The 22,808-nt window shown below is 41.5% G+C and overlaps 1 protein-coding gene across 3 annotated transcripts in view; it reads left to right on the top strand.

The window, feature by feature from the left end:
• Positions 1–22,808, top strand: part of rgl1 (ral guanine nucleotide dissociation stimulator-like 1) — a 205,178-nt gene that overhangs the window by 109,713 nt on the left and 72,657 nt on the right. Inside the window, exon 2 of one of the 3 annotated variants that reach the window (XM_052011787.1) lies at positions 7,194–7,410. The exons of the other annotated variants lie outside the window; for them this stretch is intronic. Coding sequence (XP_051867747.1) covers positions 7,267–7,410 — 144 coding nt within the window. The 5' untranslated portion in view covers positions 7,194–7,266. The remainder of the gene's footprint in view (positions 1–7,193; positions 7,411–22,808) is intronic. 3 annotated transcript variants of the gene reach the window in all.

Raw genomic sequence — 22,808 nt, 5'->3', positions numbered from 1 at the left:
TTTGGCAAGCTTGCTGTTTCTTTTAAACAAAAACTATAAAAATTCAACATCTTTGCAGCTCTAAAAATACATATGGAACATTATATTAAATAACTAGTTAAAACCTGTGAAATCGCTTCCAGGTAGCTGGGGGAGGATAAGGTTTCTGGAAACAAAGTGTAGTTGTAGGTTCCTCAATCTATGACCTTGTTTCACTGTCAACATTCCTCAAATTATCATGGTCAACAAATTGTAATACACCACCTGCACAATATTGCAAATTAACAAGTTAGTACACTTGGTGGATTCGGCAAAGTAAGGCTATTAGATCATTCAAATGCACTCCTTTTGGCTTGTGCTCATCTTATTTGTTTAACTTGGGGTATCGATAGTTTTTGTGTCAAGAGTGCTGACTCCTAGTTTATTCTGCTTTGAATAATATTTGGGGTAACTTTTTCCTTGTGGCCTCGTAGAGAGTTGAACTTTTTATTTGCATCAGATATCATTCGAATTGTTCACACTAGCCATAGCTATTTTTGTGTCACAAGGAGCTGAATGAAGTGCTGTATAAGGGGGTTTCCACATGCTGAGTCAATCTGATCTGGCAGTGTTTTGACACCTGTTTCCTGTGGAAGAGTAGCAGCAGATGAACCATGTGATTCAACCTCAAGTGGAAGTCCAGTATTTGGTTTGTTAGCTGGTTGGCATGGAGTTTGGTGAATAATCACTTCTCAGCATTTCTGTCTGGAGCATGCGACTCGGCAGAATGATAGCATTTTTCACTTCATGGTTAGACTGTGTTGCGTCCCAATCCAGAGAATGAATACATTAATTCAGGCTGGTTGTACTAAGGGTTGGTTGCTTGCACCATTAAAGCATCTATCTTTCCTGTGTTATATATTAATAGTTGCTCAACTGTGCACTTATAGGATGTGTATTTGTGTTCATTCAAGAGTCAGTGCCGTGTCTATGCATTTTGATATGCCGATGTGTAGATAGTGTAAAATATTCCATGACACTTGTTCAAAGAGCAAGGATGTTATTCCCTGGTGAACAGCCCAATATTTGAGCTATTTCTTAACCATCACCTAAAATAGAATATCTAGTCATTATCACATTGTTTCTAGGTCTTGGAGTTACTAAGTCTAAGCTGACCATAAAGCACTTTTTTTTTTACATATCCTGTGCTCATCCCATTGGATTCTCCCTACATTGCCTCAAATACCACCCCCATCCCAGCTTCTACGTGCATGAACACTAAGGGTAACTTGGTAGCCAATTAATCCACCAGCCTGCATGTTTTTGGGATGTGGAGGAAAGGGAGCACTGGGAGGAAAGCCCCACAACCACAGGGTGAATGTGCAAACTCCACACAGACAGCACCTGGGATCAGGATTGAACCAGCTGCTGGAGCTATGAGGCAGTAGTTCCTACCAGCTGTACCATTTGTGAGGCTCTCAGGAGTGGAGTGTGTTCAGTCAAGTTGCATATTGGTCTCTAGGAAAGAATGTACTTTTTGGGAATATAGCAAAAGTTCACTAGATTTTTCCTGGAATGGCAGGTTTGTCATGTAAGGAGAGATTTAATCAGACTTGACCTGTATTCTTGAATTTAGAAACATAAGGATCTCATTGAAATGTTTTTTAAAAAAAATCCAGTGCATACAGGATAGAAGCAGAGCTAAAATTCCTCCTGTCTGAAGTGTAGAACTAAGGGTCACAGCCTCAAGGGGTCAACCATATAAGACATAAAATCATTTACCCAGAGGACAGTGAATCTTTCAGAATTCCCTGCCCAAGAGTGTGATGGAAGCTCTGGAGTATATTCAAACTTGTACATCTTTAGGTATTAAAGGCATTGAGGTTAATGCAAGAAAGTGGTACTGAGGTTAAAGAACAGCTGTGTTCTTAAATGGTGAGGCAGGTATGAGGGACTAAATGGTCTCTTCCTCCTTTTGTTTCTACTTACTGAACATACGGGGGGAAGAAGGTGTGATTTATCAAACCAGCCTAAATATTGTGATTATTTTTTTGTTTGGTCCTCTTGTCACCACTATTGTTGTTGCAGTATGTGGTCTTGCAGATCATGTGGAATCATGTATTTTGCTTCAGGTTAAACTGGAGAAGCTGTAGTTGTTACCTTGGACCTAAGAAGATTGAAAGGAGACTTCATAAAGGTGTATGAAAGTACAGTGGGTTTTGATAGGATCAATGGAGAAAAGTTGTTTCCATGAGATTAAGGTTTAAGGACTGGGTTGACACAGATTTGCAACTTTAGGCTAAAGATTACAAGGGTGCATGAGGACAAGTTTTTTTTCTCTGCAGTGGGGACTATAATCAGGGGATTACCCCTGGGAAGGTAAATAAAACAATTAGTGCTTTCACAAGTGGATTGGATAGGCACTTGAGAATTTGTAGGGTGATGGGGAGTTGATATGGCTGGATTGCTCTTAGGAGTTGGCATAGAAGCACTATGCTCAGAATCTGATCTGTGCACTTCTCCAGAACATCAATGTCCCTAAAATAGAAACTTCAATGTCCCAAAAAAAAATCCCGCTCCCACCTCAAACTTTCCACTGCCCCCGCCATAGGTACAACACCTGACCCTCCACCACCTCCATCCAGGGACCCAAACAGTCCTTTCAGGTGAGACCAGATTCACCTGCACCTCCCTTAATATCATCTACTGCATTTGGTGCTCCAAGTGTGGCCTCCTCTACGTTGGCGAGACCAAACATAGACTAGGTGACCACTTTGCAGAACACCCGCGCTCTGTCCATAACCGTGATCTGTGTCTCCCTGTTGTCAGTCACTTTAACTCCCCCTCCCATTCCACAGATGTCAGTCCTCTGTCTCCACTGCCAGGAGAATTCCAAGCACAAACTGGAGGAACAGCATCTCACTTTGTCTTGGAACCTTGCAGCCTAACAGCATGAACATTGAATTCTCCCACTTTAAGTAATTTCCACCCCTCACACCCGCCACCCCCCCCCCCCAACCATGCTGCTTTTCTCCCTTTCCTAGCCTATCTCTTTTCTATCCCCTTTTTTCCTCTCTTTACCTTTGACCCATGCCCCAGTGGATCTGCTCTCCCACCTCCCCCACATCTGCCCATCACTATCTCTTGCCTGCATCTACCTATCACCACCTTGTGCCCACCCCACCTCCCTCTTGTGTCCACCTATCGCTGCTTTGCTTTTCCCTCCTATATATTGGGCTCCCTTTTTTTCCCTATCTTCAGTCCTGAAGAAGGGTTCCGACCCAAAACATTGACCACCTGCTTTTCTCCACGGATGCTGCGTGGCCTGCTGAGTTCCTCCGGCATCATCGTGTTTTTCCCTAAAATAGTGATTGAAAGCTAAATTAAACTTTCAGACAATTATGAATACAACTAATGATAAACTAATGGAGGGTTGTAAGCACCTGCAGCCTATGGTTGTATAGTCTCAACAACAGGGAAACTGTCAAGATATAAAATGTTTGCAAACCTTGGCTAGAGTCCAGTTGGAATTCTCCCAGATGTAATATCTTTGAAGTTTTTGGGTCAAATGTGTTCTTCCACCACCATCCTTTTCTCTTTGGTACTTCCATTTGAAGGAACAGTCAACATGGAAAAGCAGTGGCAATGAGAAACATTTGCAACTGTTCAACAGAATACAAGAAAAATCCAATGGTTCCAACAAAGAAGCTCGTGCCTCACCATGGGTGAGGGGAAAGAATGAGGATAAAATATTGAAATATTAAGTAGCTGGCCAACATCTTAAGTTGCAAAGACCAAAATTGAAAAAAATGTTGGTCATTGTATAAATTCCAACATTGTCACTCATCGTGATTCATCATGCTTGTGGCTACCTGTCACCTTGCTCCTTTTTAAGTGTTTAGCCTCAGAATTCCAAACATGTACATGACAATTTGTATCCAGTGTAAAAATTCCAGTAACAAAATCCTAGACTTGACTTTTAAGAAAAAATTTACAACCTCCCACACAGACATCACCAAACTTCTAGGCAATAATGTTGTTCAGCTGTACATCGTATAGTTGCATACTTTGGAATTGTTGAATTTCTCTTGTTCTGGAGTCTTGGTCACCTGGTGTGTGTATGACAATGTATGTGTTATGAAAACTCTAGTCTGTGTGATGTCAGCTAGGAGCATGTTTAGCCCAAGTCAGAGCAATAAATTCAAAATTGAGCATAAAGCATAGGCTGATATTTGTGCAGAACTGAAGGATGCATGGTTCAGATGACATGTTGGGATGAGGCTCTGAATGTCCTCTTGGGTAGAGAAAAGACCAGATTAGTACTATAGTATTGCACCCATCAGAATTTGAAGCCCTCTATTCTAAATATAATTGTATGTTTTGGGGATTTGAAACTGTATACAAAATAATACAGCTTGAATAATTCACCACTGCAATAATGGGCAACTTTTTTTTACTTTGAACCATTACCTACAAATTTGAATCAATATTGTCCAATTATTGTAGTTAGTTTATAGTACAAGGGTCTGTCTTTTGACAGAAGGCAAAAGTGTTTAACCAGCTCCTCCTAACAAGCACTCCATTTTTTTTAAATGGATGGGAGAGCTGAATTTTAAATCAGAATTTGAATGTTTTTAACATGCCTAGTTATCGAATCCACATGTTTGTCCTGAAATGAGGATCTGACCCAACTGAGCAAATCATTCTTGCTGAGCAATGTCAATGGTGTTGTGTGAATTGTGATGCCCTTTTAGGTATCGTTGCCATGGTTTATTCCAAATAGACTCCAGGCTAAATCAGCTTGCTAGTGGAAATTTAATCAGTTGGAGCATTAATGTGGTGTTTGGTTGTTGATGATTTTTACTTTATTAAATAATGCTAATTGTTTGTAATGTTCACAAACCTGCTTAAAATGCATTCAGTTATTCATAGTCTCATTGTCATAATTGCTTTATTTCTATTTGAGAATTTCCATGAAATATGGTAGGTGGAGGGGTGAGGGTAGGGTTGGCATGGCATGAAAATCTCTTCCTTTTACTAGTCCATTGCTGAAGATTTATCATGTGTTACAGCATTTAAATGGGTCATTCCTGGTATTTGCCACAATACCACTTTTCCATATCACAAACTGAGATTTATTTAAAACCAAAACATTCTCCCTCTAAGCTTTGCTAACTATTTTAAACCTGCCTCTCCCTCCCAGTGCATAAACCTTGTTTTCTCTGTCAAAACTCATGATTTTTGAACATGCCTATTACTTTAAAATCGTTTTTGTGTTTCCTTGCAACAGAAACCCCCCCCCCCCCACCCACCCAAATTTTGGTGAATCCACTCCACACAGTTCAAGACCAGCACGGCATCTTGGGAATTTCACTTCGGCCCATGAAATAAATCCAGAAAAAATGCCAGTGTCTGAAATATTGACTGTGAAATCAGAATCTGGTTTATTATCATTGACCCGACTTGTATATCATGAAATTTGTTTTGCAGCAGCTGTACAGTACAAAGATATAAAAATTACTATAAATTACAAAATGGTGCAAAAAAAAAATGAGGTGGTGTTCATGGAGTGTTCAGAAATCTAATGGAGGAAGGGATGAAGCTGTTCCTAAATCATCAAAATGTGATCTTCAGGCTCCTGTACCACCCTCCCTGACATTCATAATGAGAAGAGGGCATGTCCTGGATGGTGAGGGTTCTTAATAATGGATGCTGCTGCCCTTGAGGCACTCCCTCTTGATGCCCTTGATGATGGAGAGGGTTGTCCCTGTGATGGAGCTGGCTGAGTCTATAACTTTCTGCAGCCTCTTGCAATCTTGTGCATTGGAGCCTCCATACCAGGCTGTGATTGCAACCAATCAGAATGCTCTCCACTGTACATCTATTGAAATTGCAAGAGTCTTTGACATACCAAATCTCCTCAAACTCTTAATGAAGTAGAGTTCACTGGCATGCCTCCTTGTTATTGCATCAATGAGTGGGACCCAGGATAGATCCTCCAAGATGATGATGCCCTGGAACTTGAAGTTGCTCACACTTCCCACTGCTGCCCCCTCATTGAGGAGTGGTATGTGTTCTCCTCACTTCTCCTTGAAGTCCACAATCAATCCCTTTGTCTTGCTGATGTCGAGTGTGAGGTTGTTGTTGCAACATACTCAGGCAGCCAATTTATCTCACTCCTGTATGCCACCTCTGCCATCTGAGATTCTACCGACAACAGTGTGTCATCTGTGAATTTATAGATGGTGTTTGAGCTGTGCTGAGCCACACAATTGAGTGCAGAGAGAGTAGAGCAGTGAGCTAAGCATGCATCTTTGAGGTGCACCTGTGTTGATTGTCAGTGAGGAGAAAGATGTTATTCCCGATTTGCACTGTGGTCTCCCAGTAAGGAGAAACCTGGGTGTTGAGAGAAAACAAAACTCATCTGCTCTTGGGGAAGGAAATCTATAATGCTAGTCTTCCCTTAAGTTCACATTCTAGTCTTGTTGAAATCCTATTCCTGATCCAAAACTGACTCCAGTGCAATAACATGTAGCTGTTTATCACTGAAGCAGCCGAGTGAACCACTTGCATCAAACAAGTATATACACTTCGCTGATGCCCCGCTGCCTCATTGGCAGTTTTAAGGGACGTTTCCAAGCCTTTTAAATGATTTTTCTTCTGTTAAACGAAGGATGCTATTTGGTCAATGTTTTGTGAGGTGGCGAAGAAATGTCTTTTTTTTAACCTCTGCATAACTAGGTGGCTTCGGATCCCATTTCCGTGTCTTGCAGAATCCACCCCAGGTTTTGCGCCTAGGTGGGGATTTTTTTTAAAAGCTGAGACGCGCACGCAAGGCGCTCATTTGAATGGGGCCATGACATCACCGCTGGTGGGTGAAAAAGTTTTTTCCCACCTCCTTTCGAAGAAGGGAGCGAAGCGTGAAGTAATCCCAGGCAGCCGGGCTGAGCAGCCCGATCCTCGGTGCAAGAGGCGGCGGCAGCTGTCAATCACCCAGTCAGCGGGCTCCCGGGCGGCAGCTGTCAATCAGCCCCTCCCGGGCGGCAGCTGTCAATCTCCACAGCCGCGCTGCCAGGCAACTGCAACACCCCGGCGTCGGGGGAAACCCTCACACCCGCTCTATCCGTCTCATTCTTCACTGTGGCACCATGTTTCTGTAGCTGTTGGACTTTTTTTTTGCTCCCTAACAGAACGCTACATTCTCTCCCTCAATCTTTAAATTTTTTTTTGGCAAGCTGTCTCCAATGATTTCCCCGTTACCTGTGGAATTACTACCAGCCACTGCCGCCTCCACCACCTGGAGCCCTGATGCGGGCACTCACAGCATGTTCGACCGAAAGCGTTCGGCGGTGCGCAACATTCAGCAGAGCTTGGTGCTGGAACTCCTATGGCGAACCGAACGTGGCCCTGCATAGCTATCAAGCCAGGTCCCCGGAGGAAAGCAGCTCGCTGGTAGGTCTCTCTCTCTGGTGTGTTCGAGGGAGAATGGGGCACGATTCACTGTATGGAGTTTGATGGGTGCACTGAAGCAACGTTGTCACGGGGTGTTTTTTTTTTCTCTTCACGGTTGCTTATTTCCAAGTCACAAGTCAGCATTTCTAGAGTTTCTGATGGTCTCTGAGATTCTGGTTTTTGTATCTGTTGCTATTGCTGGTTGTAAGGGGCTTTGGGGGTAGGGTAAATGCACTGGTATCGCTATAAACAGTAATCTTGGCTGCATTTAACCATAACCTTTGGTGTATTTTTACTGTCTCACTTTGGGGATTTTTTTTACAATGAATAATAGAGATTAATGCAAGCGTTTATTAAATAGGGAAACTCCACCTGTTAATTCACCACCGCCATTTGGAGCACGGGACATGGTCCTAATCAGTGCTGTTTATATTATATTGCCTTCCCAAGTGGGATGCTCGCTTCATCAGATTGAAAGGACCAACAGTCCGTGTTTGCTTTCGAAAAGAGCTTGTAAATACTTGAGCAGGACTTTTGTCAGTTCTACGTTGCAACTACTGAGGGGGCTGTTGTGTTGACTTTTTACTACATCGGTTTGTGATTGTAAACTCCGTCTTAATTTTAGGTGGGGTTTGTCTGCACAGCTAAGTCTTCATAAACTTGCCCACTTCCCTGGTGTTGCAAACAGCAAGTGGTTTCACTTGTGGCAATATGCGGTGCTGTATAAAACGCTAACTAGTCGCCTGTTTTGAATGTTAACGTTGTCTGCAGTGCGGTTAGCGATCCGGTGTGAATGGAGAATCTCTGCAGTTTCACAATTCACAGGACGAAACCAACTGTGTTCGCCAGTAATCGGCAGTGCAAGAATTTCGGGGTGTTAACGTGATAACGACGATAGTTGAGGTCCTGATTGCAGTCTCCAAGTTCTTGATTTGGTGGGAGCTGGTTGAGAGGCAGAGGAAGAATAAACTGAGAAATTAACCCATTGCCGAAGATTTGAAGGGAAGCTGCACTGTTTGCAATAGCAACGGTGCGGTGCTGCCTTGTAATCCCCTATCCATCCTTGCACTCTCGCTGTCCGTCAGAAAACTACCCCAGTCATAAGGGTGGTAAAGCGCATACTTTACATTATGCGACTTCGTTCGTGTGGATCTTGGTATAAATTCTGAGCAATATTAATGGAAAAGTGTAGATCAGCTGCTAAAATGGCTTTGGGTTCCATCTTTGATTTTAAAAACATTCCGTTTTAGACCTACGTGACTAGCTGTATTCCAAGTAGTTATCCAATCATTGGAGGGGAAAATGGGTGAAATGCAACTGGAACAGATTTAGGGCTGGGGTGGGGGAAGGTCAGGGAATGGTGAGAAAGTGATGGGAGATGAGGAACTCCACCATTGTTCTTCAGCTATTGTGGAAGCTCAGTGAAGCCAATCTAAATCTCCTCTTTGTGCACACAGTAGCCGCTTTATGTTGGGGTAACAATGGCTAAATGAAGAGCTGCTCCAGGTAACACATTTCACAGTGGGGTCTTGTTACACTCACTGATTTGTCTTGTGCGGCGGTGACACTAGGGAAATAAAATGGAGTTGGGAGGAATGGAGCTTGTGGGATGTTGTTCCATCAGTCCTACTGACGTTCCACCAAAGATGGGCTGTGTTTCCTAAATGGGTTGAACACTCTGGTGCAAAAAGTGACTTTAGAAGATTAACATATCAGAGAGGAAAATGTCTGTTTTGCAGCGTAATCTTTGCATTTATCTTGTGTTAATGCAATATGAATTTGATATTCAGTTCTTGTAGCAGATATTAGAAGTGTCCAGTCTGTTTAACCTGGTGTGAATATTGGTGGCTTATGTTGGCCATTTAGGCTAGTTATCAAGTTTAATGTATGAATATCTCTGTCAAGTACTAATCAGTTTTGAATGTACTGTAGGTCTGGAAATCTGACGTTCTGTAACCTGTCTGCCGACTACGATAGCATGATGGACAAATGGAGCCAAACAAAAGGAGGGGCATAAAGCTGCCCAGGAATCTCATAAAACCAAAGCCATTGTACACCTGAAATTTGTTTTTGATTTCTCTACTACCCGTAGGAAATCCCAGGCTTCATTATGTTTATGTGAAACTTTCCTTTGTTCCCTTGGCTGTGTCAGTGATTTGAAGGGCTTTCTAAATATTTTGGGGACACTTGAGGGATGAGACATCTTTGTCCAAATGGTGGCATCCGATGTCGTCATTTTTCTGAGTGCAGGTTAAGATGTCTGCACCCTTGAAAGCTGTCATTCTTTATCTCTGACAAGTGCAAGAAATGAACATGAATGGTTATTATTGTGACCTTTGAATCAGAGTTGAGTGCGTGTTTTTTCTCCCCATGGCTCTCATCACGTATCGATAACATGCAGACTGCAATGTGGGGATGTTGAATCTCAATATGCTGACTGTGGTAAGATCCATAGGACAGTATATGAGAATGTCATCTTCAATATAAGACATGGGAGCAGTTTTAGGCCATTTGGCCCATCGGGTCTGTTCCACCATTCGATCGTGGCTGATGTATTTTTCCCCCTCAACCCCATTCTCCTGCCTTCTCCCTGTAACCTTTGCCCTTACTAATCAAAAACCTATCAACCTCTGCTTTAAATCTACCCAATGACTTTTCCTCCAGCCATCCGTGGCAATGAAGTTCCACAGATTCGGCACCCTCTGGCTAAAGAAATCCCCCCTCATCTCTGTTCTAAAGTGCTGTCCTTCTGAGGCTGTCCTCTGGTCCTAGAGTCTCCCACTAGAAACGTACTCTCCTCCAGGTCCACTCTATCCAGACCTTTCAATATTCAGTAGGTTTCAATGAGATCCCCTCCTATCCTTCTAAATTCCACTTGAGTACAGGCCCAGAGCCATCAAACGCTCCTCATACATTAACCCTTTCATTCCTGGGATTATTCTCATAAAGCTCCTCTGGACCCTCTCCAATGCCAGCACATCCTTCCTTGGCTATGGGACCCAAATCTGCTCTCAGTACTCCAAATGTGGTCTGACCAACACCTTATTAAAGCCTCAGCATTACATCCTTGCTTTTATATTCTAGTCCTCTTGAAATGAATGCTATCATTGCATTTGCCTTCCTTTCTACCAACTTGACCTGCAAGTTAGCATTCAGGGAATCCTGCACTAGGTCTCCCAAGTCCCTTCGCACCTGATTTCTGAATTCTCTCCCCATTTAGAAAATAGTCTACGCCTTTTTCTTCTACCAAAGTCCATGACCATGCAATTCTCTACGCTGTATTCCATCTGCAAATTTTGACCATTCTCCCAACCTGTCCAAGTCCTTCTGCAGACTCCCTGCTTCCTCAACACTACCTGATCCTTCACCTATCTTTGTATCATCCACAAACTTGGCCACAAAGCCATCAATTCAGTCATGCTGATCATTAACATATAACACGAAAAGTTGTGGACCCAACACCAACCCCTGCAGAACACCACTAGTCACTGGCAGCCTCGTGTGGCACCTTGTCAAAGGCCTTCTGAAAATCCAAGTAAACAACATCCACTAACTCTCCTTTGTCAATCCTGCCTGTTATTTCCTCAAAGAATTCCAGCAGATTTGTCAGGCAAGATCTCCCCTTAAGGAAATGCTGACTTGGCCTCTTTTTATCATGTGCTTCCACGTACCCCAAAACCTCATCCTTAATAATGGGCTCTAATATCTTGCCAACCACTGAAGTCAGGCTAACCGGCCTATAATTTGTCTTTTGCCTCCCTCTCTTCTAAAAGAGTGGAGTGACAACTACAATTTTCCAGTCCTCTGGAACCATTCCTGAATCTAGTGATTCTTGGAAGATCACTACTAATGCCTCCACAATCTGTTCAGCTACCTCTTTCAGAACTCTGGGGTGTAGTCCATCCGGTCCAGGTGACTTATCTACCTTCAGACATTTCAGCTTCCCAAGCACCACCTCCTTGGTAGTAGTGACTGCACTCACTTCTGCCCTGCACTGCTTTGTTTAAAACCCTATTCACAGACCTTATTATGCGAAAATGAAAGTTGATATACAATTTTTGTAAACATTGTACATTTTTAGACACTCCTGTGAGCTGAACTCTTAAGTGAAGGATAACAAATTTACACAGGGAGGTGAAAGCAGTTGATTGGATGCAGTCAGCAAAACAATTGTTCTCTGGATGTCCTGGCTGAGATGCTGAAAGATTTTTCACTGGATGTCTCCTGTCATTGCCTTGGCTCACTTCCATTTGGGCATTGTAGTTCCATTTGAGGTCTTGGCCTGGGTGTCATTAAAATGCAGTTTGAAACTCATTGTCATACATGTGTAGAGTAACATTTTGAAGAGTTCATGAGGCAAGGTTGTGGTTCATATTCCACTCAGACTTGAACAGAGGATCTAGGTTAACACTCTAGCATCTTGGTGGGTACTGCACTGTCCTTTGGGTGTGAAACCAAGACCTCAATTTTTATTGCATGCAATTCTATAGAACTAATCTGGCTAATATTCATCTTGCAGCCAATAACTAAACAATTTCATTGTTTATGGGAGCTTGCTGCCGCTTGAGTTGGCAGCTACACTTAATGACAACTTCATTACCTGTACACGGTACATTTTTACAGTAGTCCTTAAGATGTTAAATGCTTGGCTGTCTTATCTTTCTAGAACTATTAGACAACGCAAGTGAAAATGCATTTTCAGTAGCATTCAAAAACGTTAACAATTTATTTTGACTTTGTAGTAAAGATATATTTAACTGTGCAGTACATAAACAGCCTTGGTTATCACATTCATTTGAGAACACATTTTTATAGTTTAGGGGATGATTGTAATGTTTTCTACTAATTTTCCTGCCCTCTTGATTTTTAGACCAGGATTGGTAAATGGTAAACTTGCAAGGTTACTGTCAGTTGAAGACACCAAGTGCTGCTATCTTATCCAAGATTATGGAAATGAGTAATGGAATGTTTTTGCTTCCTAACTTGTCTGGAATGCAACTAGACTAAAGGTTGTATGCCCAAGTCTGCCTATCGTGAGGGACTGAATATTTTAACCGCAGATAAGTATTGTCTCCTGGATTTGTTTTTTTTTCTCCAAATTTGCTGCTGTGAGCTTTAAAGGCTCTGGAAGGCCATCTGTGCCCTAATGAGAGAGGCTTCTAAATAGCAAAAAGTAAAATGGTCTTCTCCACATCTGCAGTCTTCTGCATCTCCAGTCTTCGAAAAGGTGCCTGGCTCAGTATCTTTTTTGCAGAGAATCCTTCTGCTTTTGCGAGCTTGCTTGTTTTTTTAAAAAAGGGATTGTTTTATGAAAGGGCTGTGGGGAAGAGGGAGGAAAAGAATGTGAGAGCATTAGAAAGTGCAGGAGAGGTTCACCAGGAGGTTGCTTGGAATTGAGGGCTTTCCAATTGTTCTCACTGGAGCATGGTGGGGGGGGGGGGGGCAGAGGGAGGGTGACCTTCCCAGAGGTTGGTAAAATTTGAGGGGCGGAGATGGTCAGTCTTTTCCCCAAACTGGCAGTCTGAAATTAGAGGGTATAGGTTTAAGGTGAGAAAGGAGATCTGAGGGGGCAAGTGTTTTTTTTTCCCAGAAGGTGGTGGGTATATGGAACAAGCTGCTAGAGGATGTGTTAGAGGGGAAACTCTTCTGAAATTTACACTTGAATAGGTATTTGGGAAGGGAAGTAGAAGGATATGGGGCTCATGCAGGCAGATGGGATGAGCATGGATGGACATCATGGACATGTTGGGCTGTACTGTTCTATGACTTTGATTACTTATTTTCGTGTTATCAATTATAAATGTGCAGTAGTCTGAAAGGAGTGGATCACTGTGCCCGAGCATTATTGGGAGATGACTTAGATGGGTGATTCATCCAAGCTATTTTCCAGCTTCCTGGAAACTACTTTTTTTTGTTTTGCTTTGTTAGGATTTATCCTCAACCAAAGATCCTAAAACTTTCTGGGTGCAGAGGGTACTGGTGATGTAGAAGAAAGGGCTGAAGTAAAGAAATGACTTAGTTGTTTTTTCAACAGTTGTAATTAGGAGAGCTTAATCCACTGGAACAGGCAAATCCACTGATTTTCACGTACACAGTGAATCAGAGAAGCCAGGTCAGAAAATTCAACCAAGCCTCTCTAGGCAGTGTGGACATACTTTAAATAACTACTTGGAAATTACTTTGGCATCTCTGGTTGAGGAAGGCTTGTGACTCCATGAGCCTTGCCCAAAATGTTAATTCTAACCCAATATCAACAGTTTTACATTTTTCCTTTACAAACTTGTTCTATACTGTTTGGCATTAGTGGACACTTTGAGCTTGATTTGGCACAACAGTGATTTACTACTGTTCAGTTGATTGCTGTTAGTAATAAATTCTCTGTGCACAAAAGGGGAGATGGGCTGTTCCAACCAAAGTAAGGAAATTCTGCTTGCCTGTGTAAAAAAAAAAGGCAAAATCATTATATTTGTTGATCTATTACATGTGTGTCAGTAATGAACTGAAATGTTGTATTGGTTTAGCAACCCTTTTACTTTTGGTGAAAAATTATAGCTCTTTTTTGCACTTGTCCAGCAACTTTTTATGTTGAATCCAAGTGTTCAGACCAACTTATCCCTTGGTCTAAACTGTTCCCAGAGGAATCTTCTGTGGCATGATCCTTGTTTAATACACTTTCCGGTCTCCTTAATTATGAGGCAACTGAATTATTTGCATTAAGTGGCCATTTAATTTGTTTCTCCATGCTTTAATTACAGCCACATGTTTGTCTTCAATTAATAGCACTGTGGTCCATGGTGGTGATTGTACAATTAAGTATATTCAGACATGATCAAAAATCATAGAAATCATGGTCCTGGAGAAGATTATTCAACTGGTTGTGCCCATTCCAACTGTAAAAGAACTATTCAGGCTATCCCATTTCCCAGTCTTGGTGTGAATATAGCCTTGCCAGCTTTGGCACATTGTGTTTATCCTGATACTTTGAGTCATAGTTCTGGCTCCACCAGCAGCTGGTTCCAGACCTCCCCTTCAGTCAAGGAGCAAAGTTTTTGCCCGAGCTTATGTTTTCTTATCTATGGTCCCAGTTATTGATAGCTGAGGAAAATAAGTTCTTGTGTGCCCTGTTCAGGCTTCCATTAATTATATGAATCACTGTTTTAACCTAGCTTGCTTCTGGCCCATAGACAACAACCAAATCTCTCTTTCCACAGCTCTGGCATTGTCATCATAAACCTTTTCTTCACCGTCTCTAGTGACACTGCATCCTTCCAAGATGTGAGGCAAAGTATATGTCTGAGGAATCTTGCTGACCAAATACTGCACTCATTGTGTGAATGTTACAAAAGGTCCTATGGGGGTGACATGACCTGAATATTCCTGGTGCCCCACTGGGACAAATAGCAGACACCAAGGATGATCTTTTCATCATGATGAAGTTTTAGGCTTATCTGTTATTGGGTCTTCATTTATCCAGGAGCGACTTGTGGCGATGTGCTTTTGGAATGAAGATTAATGATTTGTGTTTTTTGTTATGCGAGTCCGATATGTTCATAAGTCACAGAAGAATAATGGTAGCAGAATCAGTCTTTTTGATAAGTGCTAACTGTGGATCATTCCGCTTCACCCTGTCCAAGCCTCTGTTAATTTCATACAGCTCGATTTAGATCTTCCCTCTGATTCCCGGAAAATGGCCAGCAGTTGACCCTGAACCAAGACTGCAATCTAACTGCTGCAATTTATTAAAGTCTTTGCAGCCACAGTAGAAAATTAGCCTTGCCGACCCAGAACACATTGGCAAGCAAGCATGATATCAAATTATTGATAACGTCCTCGCAGATGTTGACCTCGGTCGTTCAGTAACTGCTAATGTGGGAGTGAAATTTTTTCCAAAGAGCTCCTGCTATTCAATCCATTTTTCCATGAAGCAAATAACCTAGAATAAAAACAAAATGCAGGAAATACTCAGCAGCTCAGGTGGCATCTGTGGAGAGAAGTCTTTCCTGCAGAGTACTTTCAGTATTTTTCTTTTCAGATTTCCAGCATCAGGATTACTTTGCTTTGAGGCAAATGACTGGAAGAGATTTTGTTTCCCCTTTTCTAAATGCATTGAAGGAGCTGTTGCCTGGAGTTCTTTGTACTTGCTTGAAATAACACTTTCAAGCCATGCCATTTTTGATGTTGAGGAAATCTCAAAATGTAGACATTAGAGGTGGTAGAAGGAAGATTTTAATCATCAAGGCTCTTTGGTATGGATTTCATTGGCTTGTGGGGTGCCCTGTTTTGAACCCCTAATGTGAATAAGTGGGCAAATCATTGAAGACTGGGATTGTCTGTCCCATGGTGGGAGAGATGAGCAGAGTGGAGGCATCGTCAGGGCCAAGTTTCTGAACATGCAGTAATTCCTTTGGGAGTAGGTGTGGTAAAGGCGGGGATTCCCAGGAGTCAATGGGGATGTAGTTTTTTTTACTCAAAGGCTTTGACAGCATCCCTGATTGCTCTCATGAGAGCTCAAGAGTGACTATTTTGGGAGTTTAGCATTGGGCATCAAGTGATGTGGTGTGCACAATGGAATTGCCAAAGTGTAATGAGGGGCTCCATGCTGGGCATCCTCACCTGACAGAAGATGCTAACATTAGTTCACTTATCCTTCCAATAAATTTTTTAGGATTTTGCAGAGATGATCTGCAAACTTCTAACCTGATCTACATTTCTGAAGGCTTGAATGCCAAATGAGGTTCAGTGATAAAAATGGACATTATTCTGGGTTCTTCTCAAGGAGAGACTTTATAAAGGGGGTTATCTGTATTTGAATTCATTGATTTTTTTGCACACAAGGATAAAGAATTAAAGTACACCAAAAATTATTCTGTTCATAGCCTGAGTGCTTTTCAGGAAAGTTTTCTGGCCCTTAAGGTCCTCCTTTTAATATGGAGATGACCACCTGATGCTGGTTTTTTGTGGACTCTCAATTGATCACGGTCAAGTATGTGTGCTTAATGGATTTGTATCATCTAACAAAGTCAGTGATGGTAGAATGTACAGACTGATACACAGACACAGTGCTTGAGAGTGTATAGAAAGTTGCACTGGTGCTCAGTGAAGAGCCCTTGTATATAAACTATTCTCCCTGTTACAACTAAAATACACTTAGATGATTCTATCCTTATGGGAATAAGCCTCAAATTAACAATTATTCATAATTAATGTATACTTCAAGAAAAGGCTAAGTGCACTCAATAATAATTCGTCGATTGGAAGTGCATAACGTGAGTGAGATGCCATGTTTGTAATGGCTAACATTCATTGCGTTTTGAAGGGCACTTGAACTAAAACTTATAGTGATTTTGGTTTGTTCTACCATATGATGCATTAACTTCATGCCCATTTTAATAATCAAGTGGATTGCAAGATTTCATGTTTCGAAAGGTAATGTGGAAACAATCATGACACTGTTGGTACTTAATAGCTTTTGGGTGTTCCTAGTGAGATTTGTATTTAACCCTTGGATGTTGACATTTGTTAGTGAGTACAATTGAATATCATCAGTGTCCTTTGGAGCATAAAGAATATAATGAGAATTGATTCTGATCATTTAACATGGTCAGCAGGGTTTTAGTTTATCTACTTTGGACACATTGTGCCTAAATTGTGGAAGTAACCAATCAATTTAAAACACAGAACTGTGTGGTTTGGTATTCAAGACATTTGGTCCATTAAATGGATAGTCATGTTGCTGCCATTAAGTTATGTGCAAGAATGTTAACAACTGTGGTTGAAACAAGTGAGTATATTGTTTTAGAAGGGTGGTGAACATAAGTACATTGAAGGAGTCGTAAAGGGCTGCCAGTTCCTATCTTAAAGTCCTCCAGGATGTACAGTTCATTCTGCAGATATAGTTAGAATGTTACTGTAGTTCAGTATCTCTGGAAAATGGAAAGGCTTTGTTGTGCATATTCTGCTGGCTGAGGGATTGGCCTGTTGAATATAATGACTTTAACGGTCATTTCTATCTGAAGGAAAAGTATGAAAGTCAGTTGTTAAAATTAATTTAATTGGTTAAAACTGTTGAAAACCAATTTCTGTTGCATCAAATCATTTTGTAAAGTTATTCAGAAAAACCTTCCTGTTTTAGCCATTTAATTCTTCATCCCCATGTAATCAACACTGTTTCTATTTCCCTTCAATACCAGATGATGGATTAATACATGGATTTGAAGAGTTTTGAGTAAATTCTAAAGACTTCAGAAGGACCAATTATTGATCCTTTTTAACATGGTGTTTGGTTCTTGTTCTTAAAAAAACAAAAGTTGATCTTCTGTTGGAGTTAATCTAAAATTTGTACTGATTTAACTGAGGAGGTGTGATTACACTTGTGATTTCCTTCTCTCTGCACGCGCAGCAGGCAAAAAGTGTTGCAAGCTGCTTTACCAGGGTAAAATATCCTTTTTAAATATACTGCTTATTGCATGCAAATCAAAGCTTGGATTTTTAGGAGAGAGAGTAGATTAACCACATCTTTTGGGTTTTATAAATGCTTCACTTCAGTTTATTTCAGAAAGTCATCCAAATTGAAATACAGTGCTGGAAATCCAAGTTGTAGGGAACTTGTCTAGCATTAGTCATGTCTCCCTGAAAAGAGGCCAAACCATCACAGCCACATATCCCCTTCATCTGGATAAACTAGCGTCTCGGTCATTCTTGTAACTTCTGAAATCTGCTTCAAATTCAAAATCTAATTGGAGCATACATTCTTGTTAATGTAAGAATTCAACAAGCCTGGTCAAATGTACCACCCTGTCTCACCTGCAGTAAACTATCAATTTCCAGAATGTAATTAATGTATAGCTGAGTGTGCAGACTGCTTTCTCTAGATGGCACTGGTGCACACACTACTTCAAAGTCTGTGGTCAGATTCCAAATAACCAACTAAATATTTGGATTCAGAGAATTAAGAAGCTGCACAAACTGTCCTTTGTTTTTTTTTCAAGAAGAAGTATTTTCAGATCATCTTTATGCCGTTTTCTCGGTAGAATGAGTGTTGTTCGACATTTTGTTGATCTTGTGAGGAAACATTATTACTAGGCTTGGCAGGATTACTGCTGAGATTGTTACCCATCTGGAAAGTCCTGGGCAGTGTCTCGGAATAAGAGTTCAACCATTTAGACTTGGCACAGCCTGTAGAGCTGCTGCTTTTCATAGCCAGAAACCATAGTTCAGTCCTGACCTCCAGTGCTGTCTGTGTGGAGTTTGCATATTCCCTCTATGACCTGGTTCCTCCAGGTATTACGGTTTCTTTCCACAGCCCAAAGACTTGTAGGTTGATCACTGAAAATGATCCTTGGTGAGTGGTAGAATCTGGGGGGTAATTACTGGAGAGACAGAATAAAATGGGAGTAGAGCAAGTAGCATTTGATGGCCAGTGAGTACTCAGTGGGCTGAAGGACTTGCTTCTGTGCTGTATGACTCTTATGGTTATGGTGAAGAGAAATGTTCAAAGGGCTGTGCATGCTCTGCCGATTGATCTCTGTCTGTCTTGCTCAGCAGAATAGAGGATGGGCATAAGAGGTGGAGGAAATGAAGCAGAGTTTAGCAAAGGTTTATGCACTGTACTCCTCACCTATGACTTCAGTTCCTGAGTTTTCTTCCACCCTTGCCCTGCCCACCTGCAATTTTGAAATGTGATTAATTAACCTTTTTGGTGGTGCATTATGAGATAAGAGTGTCTGTGTGTAATGTAAATAATCCATGCAGAAAACTCAACAGATCTTGTGGTGGTGAATCATAAATGTAGAGTAGCATCTGCTTTTGATACTAGGAAATGACTGCTCAAATCAGAATTTTGGTCAGATTCTGCTATGAACTTCACAGACTAGTTGTAATTTTGCTGGTACTTAAAACAAAGGTCTTCATTTAAAGATCTTCTGGACCACTGCTAATTGGGCAGTCCGAACAGGTGGTGAGAGGACAGAAGACTGTTCAGACTGATTTGATTCTGCTGTGGACAGATGACTCTTTGGAACCTGAACCACTTTTTGCCTTCTGACTAATGAGATTGGATGAAGTGGGAGGAGGGGAGGGAAGATGGCAAAGTGATTCATATGCTCATTTATGTATTACAGCAATTTAATGGATGTCATCTGAGAATAGACCCAGCATTCCTTCAGAGGCATCCCATGGATAGTGTGAATATTAATGTACAGGCTATTATTCCATCACTTTCTGTGCATATGTTAAGACACAGTTCGGAGTTTGGATACGGAATGTGAGACAACACATTTTAACAGCATTCTGCTTGTATAGCTTTTAACAAAATTTGTTGCGCTCGTCTTCTATCCAGCCTGTGGATCAAGCTGATCAATGTGCCATTGCTGTGGTAAATGGACACAATTGAATAAGCTATTATTGGACTGTACTGTGGTGATGCTTTTTGTGTGGCAGCTCGTTTGAGTCGTTTCTCTAATAGCACTTAATCACCAGTAGTGATTGACAGATAAATTGCTTGTGATATTATCACTACTGCAGGCTGCATTTAGCATGTGTTTGTGCCAAGACTCGGGGGGGGGGGGGGGGGGGGGGTGTCAAAAATGCTGATCTTGATAATATACAAAATATAAGTGACCCCCAATGTACAGCCATACAGCCATTTGGGTAATGGAAATTTGCCCTTATGAAACTTGCATCACTAAGCAGAAATCTGAGATGGGGAATAAAATTCACTCTCAGAATTTGTCTACTTTTATTTTTGTGCATGCATTTTTTTTTGGTGTATGCACAGACATGACTTTGCATTACAGAAAATCATGATGTGGGTCATTTTCTGGAATTGCAACTGCCCCCCCCCCTTCCCAAAACAACTCCTGGAACCACTCTAACACTCTGGTTGTCAGGCACTGTCCATCGAAAGACCAAAAGTTTGCGCTTCAGGTCAGAGGCCCTGAAACATGAACTGTTTCTTTCTCCATAGCTGCTACCTGACCTGCTGAGTATGTCTCGCATGTTCTGTTTTCAGATTGCCAGCATCTGCATTTGTTTGGCTTTTCAGTGCACTGATCAAGCTTGGTGTACTGGACAAAAAGAGCAGAGGCCAGGATGGTGTGAGAGCAGCAATAGTGGCAGGGAATCAAGTGAGATGCACACAAGTTTCAGGGGTTGGAGGAGAAAGTGTGGTAAGAGATTATCCCTCAAAAAGAAACACTGCTAAGGATCGCAAATGGTGCTGCTGTGCTGTCTTTTTGTATTATCAGTAACGTGGAATGGAAGGGCACGGATTTGATTCCATTTCTCGCACACACAAAGGCATTTGTTTTTTTTCTCCTTCCTCATTCCACAAAAGGAGCCAATTTGCAAGAATTTGCTGTCAATGATTCAGCTTAATTTGCCTTTTGGATGAGTCACAAATTCCTCCACGTAAACATTTTTGGTACATGAAACCTTCATTCACTACTCAAACCACCAGTGCTCATCACTGATTTGAAGCTGAGCTGGACTTTCACATGAATAACAACTCCTGAGTAGACTTTCTAACGCCCATGTACCTTCCATGCTGTCGACAGCCAGCTTCCCCTCGGCATGTCAATAGCTGACGCCCACGTGTGTGACTTTGTCCTGACCTGATTTGATTCTTACACTGGCTGATTCCATCTCCCTCTCTCAATACATCCAAAAATCTGCACTCCTCCTCCCATTTCACATGACCACCATTCCTGTTGTGGTTGACTTATCCAATCTCTTCAGCATCCTCCTGTCTTGTATTAGCCTATCTGCACTCTATTCTCTCACCACCCTTTTGTCTATTCCCTCCTCACTTCCTTCCATTATTACTTTCTCATCTATTGGGGCCTGCCCACTGGAATTTCACCTCCTAAAGCTATGTACCTCTTATGAAAATGAACAAAAGACCTCCATGGAACTGCCTCTGCATAATATTCCTTAAATCATTGTTAACGTGAACATTGAGTGACATATTTTGAGAGAGAATTAGGAGGTGACTTGTTTGAAGGTTTGAATCTAGGTGCGGTAGAGGAACGGAGGGACTTTGGAGTATTAAAATGTATGGTGGGCAGCCACAGTAGTGTAGTGGTTAGCATAACACTTTACAGTGCCAAAGACCTGGGTTCAATTCCGGCCACTGTCTATAAGGAGTTTGTACGTTTTCCCCATGTCTGCGTGGGTTTCCTCCGCATGCTCCAGTTTCCTCCCACGTTTCAAAGATGTACGGGTTAGGAAGTTGTGGCATGCTATGTTGGTGCCAGAAGCGTGGCAACACTCGCAAGCTGCCCCCAGAACACTACGAAAAGATGCATTTCACTGTTTTGATGTACATGTGACTAATAAAGATATCTTGTTCAGTTTTTACAAGTAATATGCATTCAGTTGCAGTTTCCAGATGAGTTTCAAACTTCTTCCATTTGTAGTTTATTCCTGACTTCACTTTGAAAGGCTTGGTTCTTAAATTTTCAGTATCTTCCCACCCTGCACTTGCATTTCTGTGCTGGAGTTTAATCAGTAGAAATCATTCCATTCTATCCACCCTTTCAACTCACCTTGATGTCTTTGAAACCTTGATTAAATTGTCCTCTCTTTATAAATTCAGGGACTACAAATCCAGTTTGTGTAATGACTTCTTGCAATTTAACTTGAACATACATTTACCATAATCTACTTGGCTGAATTTGAGGTGCATAAGATGCCTTTAGCAGATGACTTCTGAAGGTTGCATAGACAAACCCTGTTAGAAACAGTAAGATGGAGATTGAAAAGTGGATTTTGAGAAGGGTTAATTGTGCATCTTGTCCTAGATACTCCCACCAATTTCAAAACAAGTGTTGCCAGACTTAAGACTGAGATCTCTCCTGAGAGTCAGACATCTTTGGCTCTCTCTACAATGGAGTCTTGGAGATAGAATGATAGAATATCACAGAGTGATAGAAAGATATTTGAAATACAAGGAATTTGGTTAAGGGGGAAGAGCAAAGTGTGGCTGAGGCAAAGAAATTATTGAATGTTGGAGCAGGCTGGAGGGCTTAATTGGGTCATTTCTCATGTAATAGCAGATCTCTTGATAGAAGAATATAACAAGACATAAGGTAGAATATCCTCTTGATTTATAATGTATGGAATGAAGGGATAATCTGCCCCTGATGATCAACTGTAACTAAATGTATTCAGTTTTTTGGTATTAAAAGGAAATGGTCTCTTGATCAGAACCTTCTACTTGCAGTTAAGCAATTGCTGTACCTTCCATGTCCCTGTCATTACTACTTCTTCCCCAGTCAGTGCTCTATTTGGGTTTCTCTTCAAGAACATTAAAAAGGTATCAAATATATATATATTTTTTAACATAACAGAAACATCCCAAGGTAGTTCGAGTTTCCAAGCAAAAATTAAAACCAAAGCAC

The sequence above is a fragment of the Pristis pectinata genome, chromosome 3 (assembly GCF_009764475.1).
Source record: "Pristis pectinata isolate sPriPec2 chromosome 3, sPriPec2.1.pri, whole genome shotgun sequence".
NCBI classification, from domain to species: domain Eukaryota; kingdom Metazoa; phylum Chordata; class Chondrichthyes; order Rhinopristiformes; family Pristidae; genus Pristis; species Pristis pectinata.
This window is presented reverse-complemented; position numbering and strand designations above follow the sequence as displayed.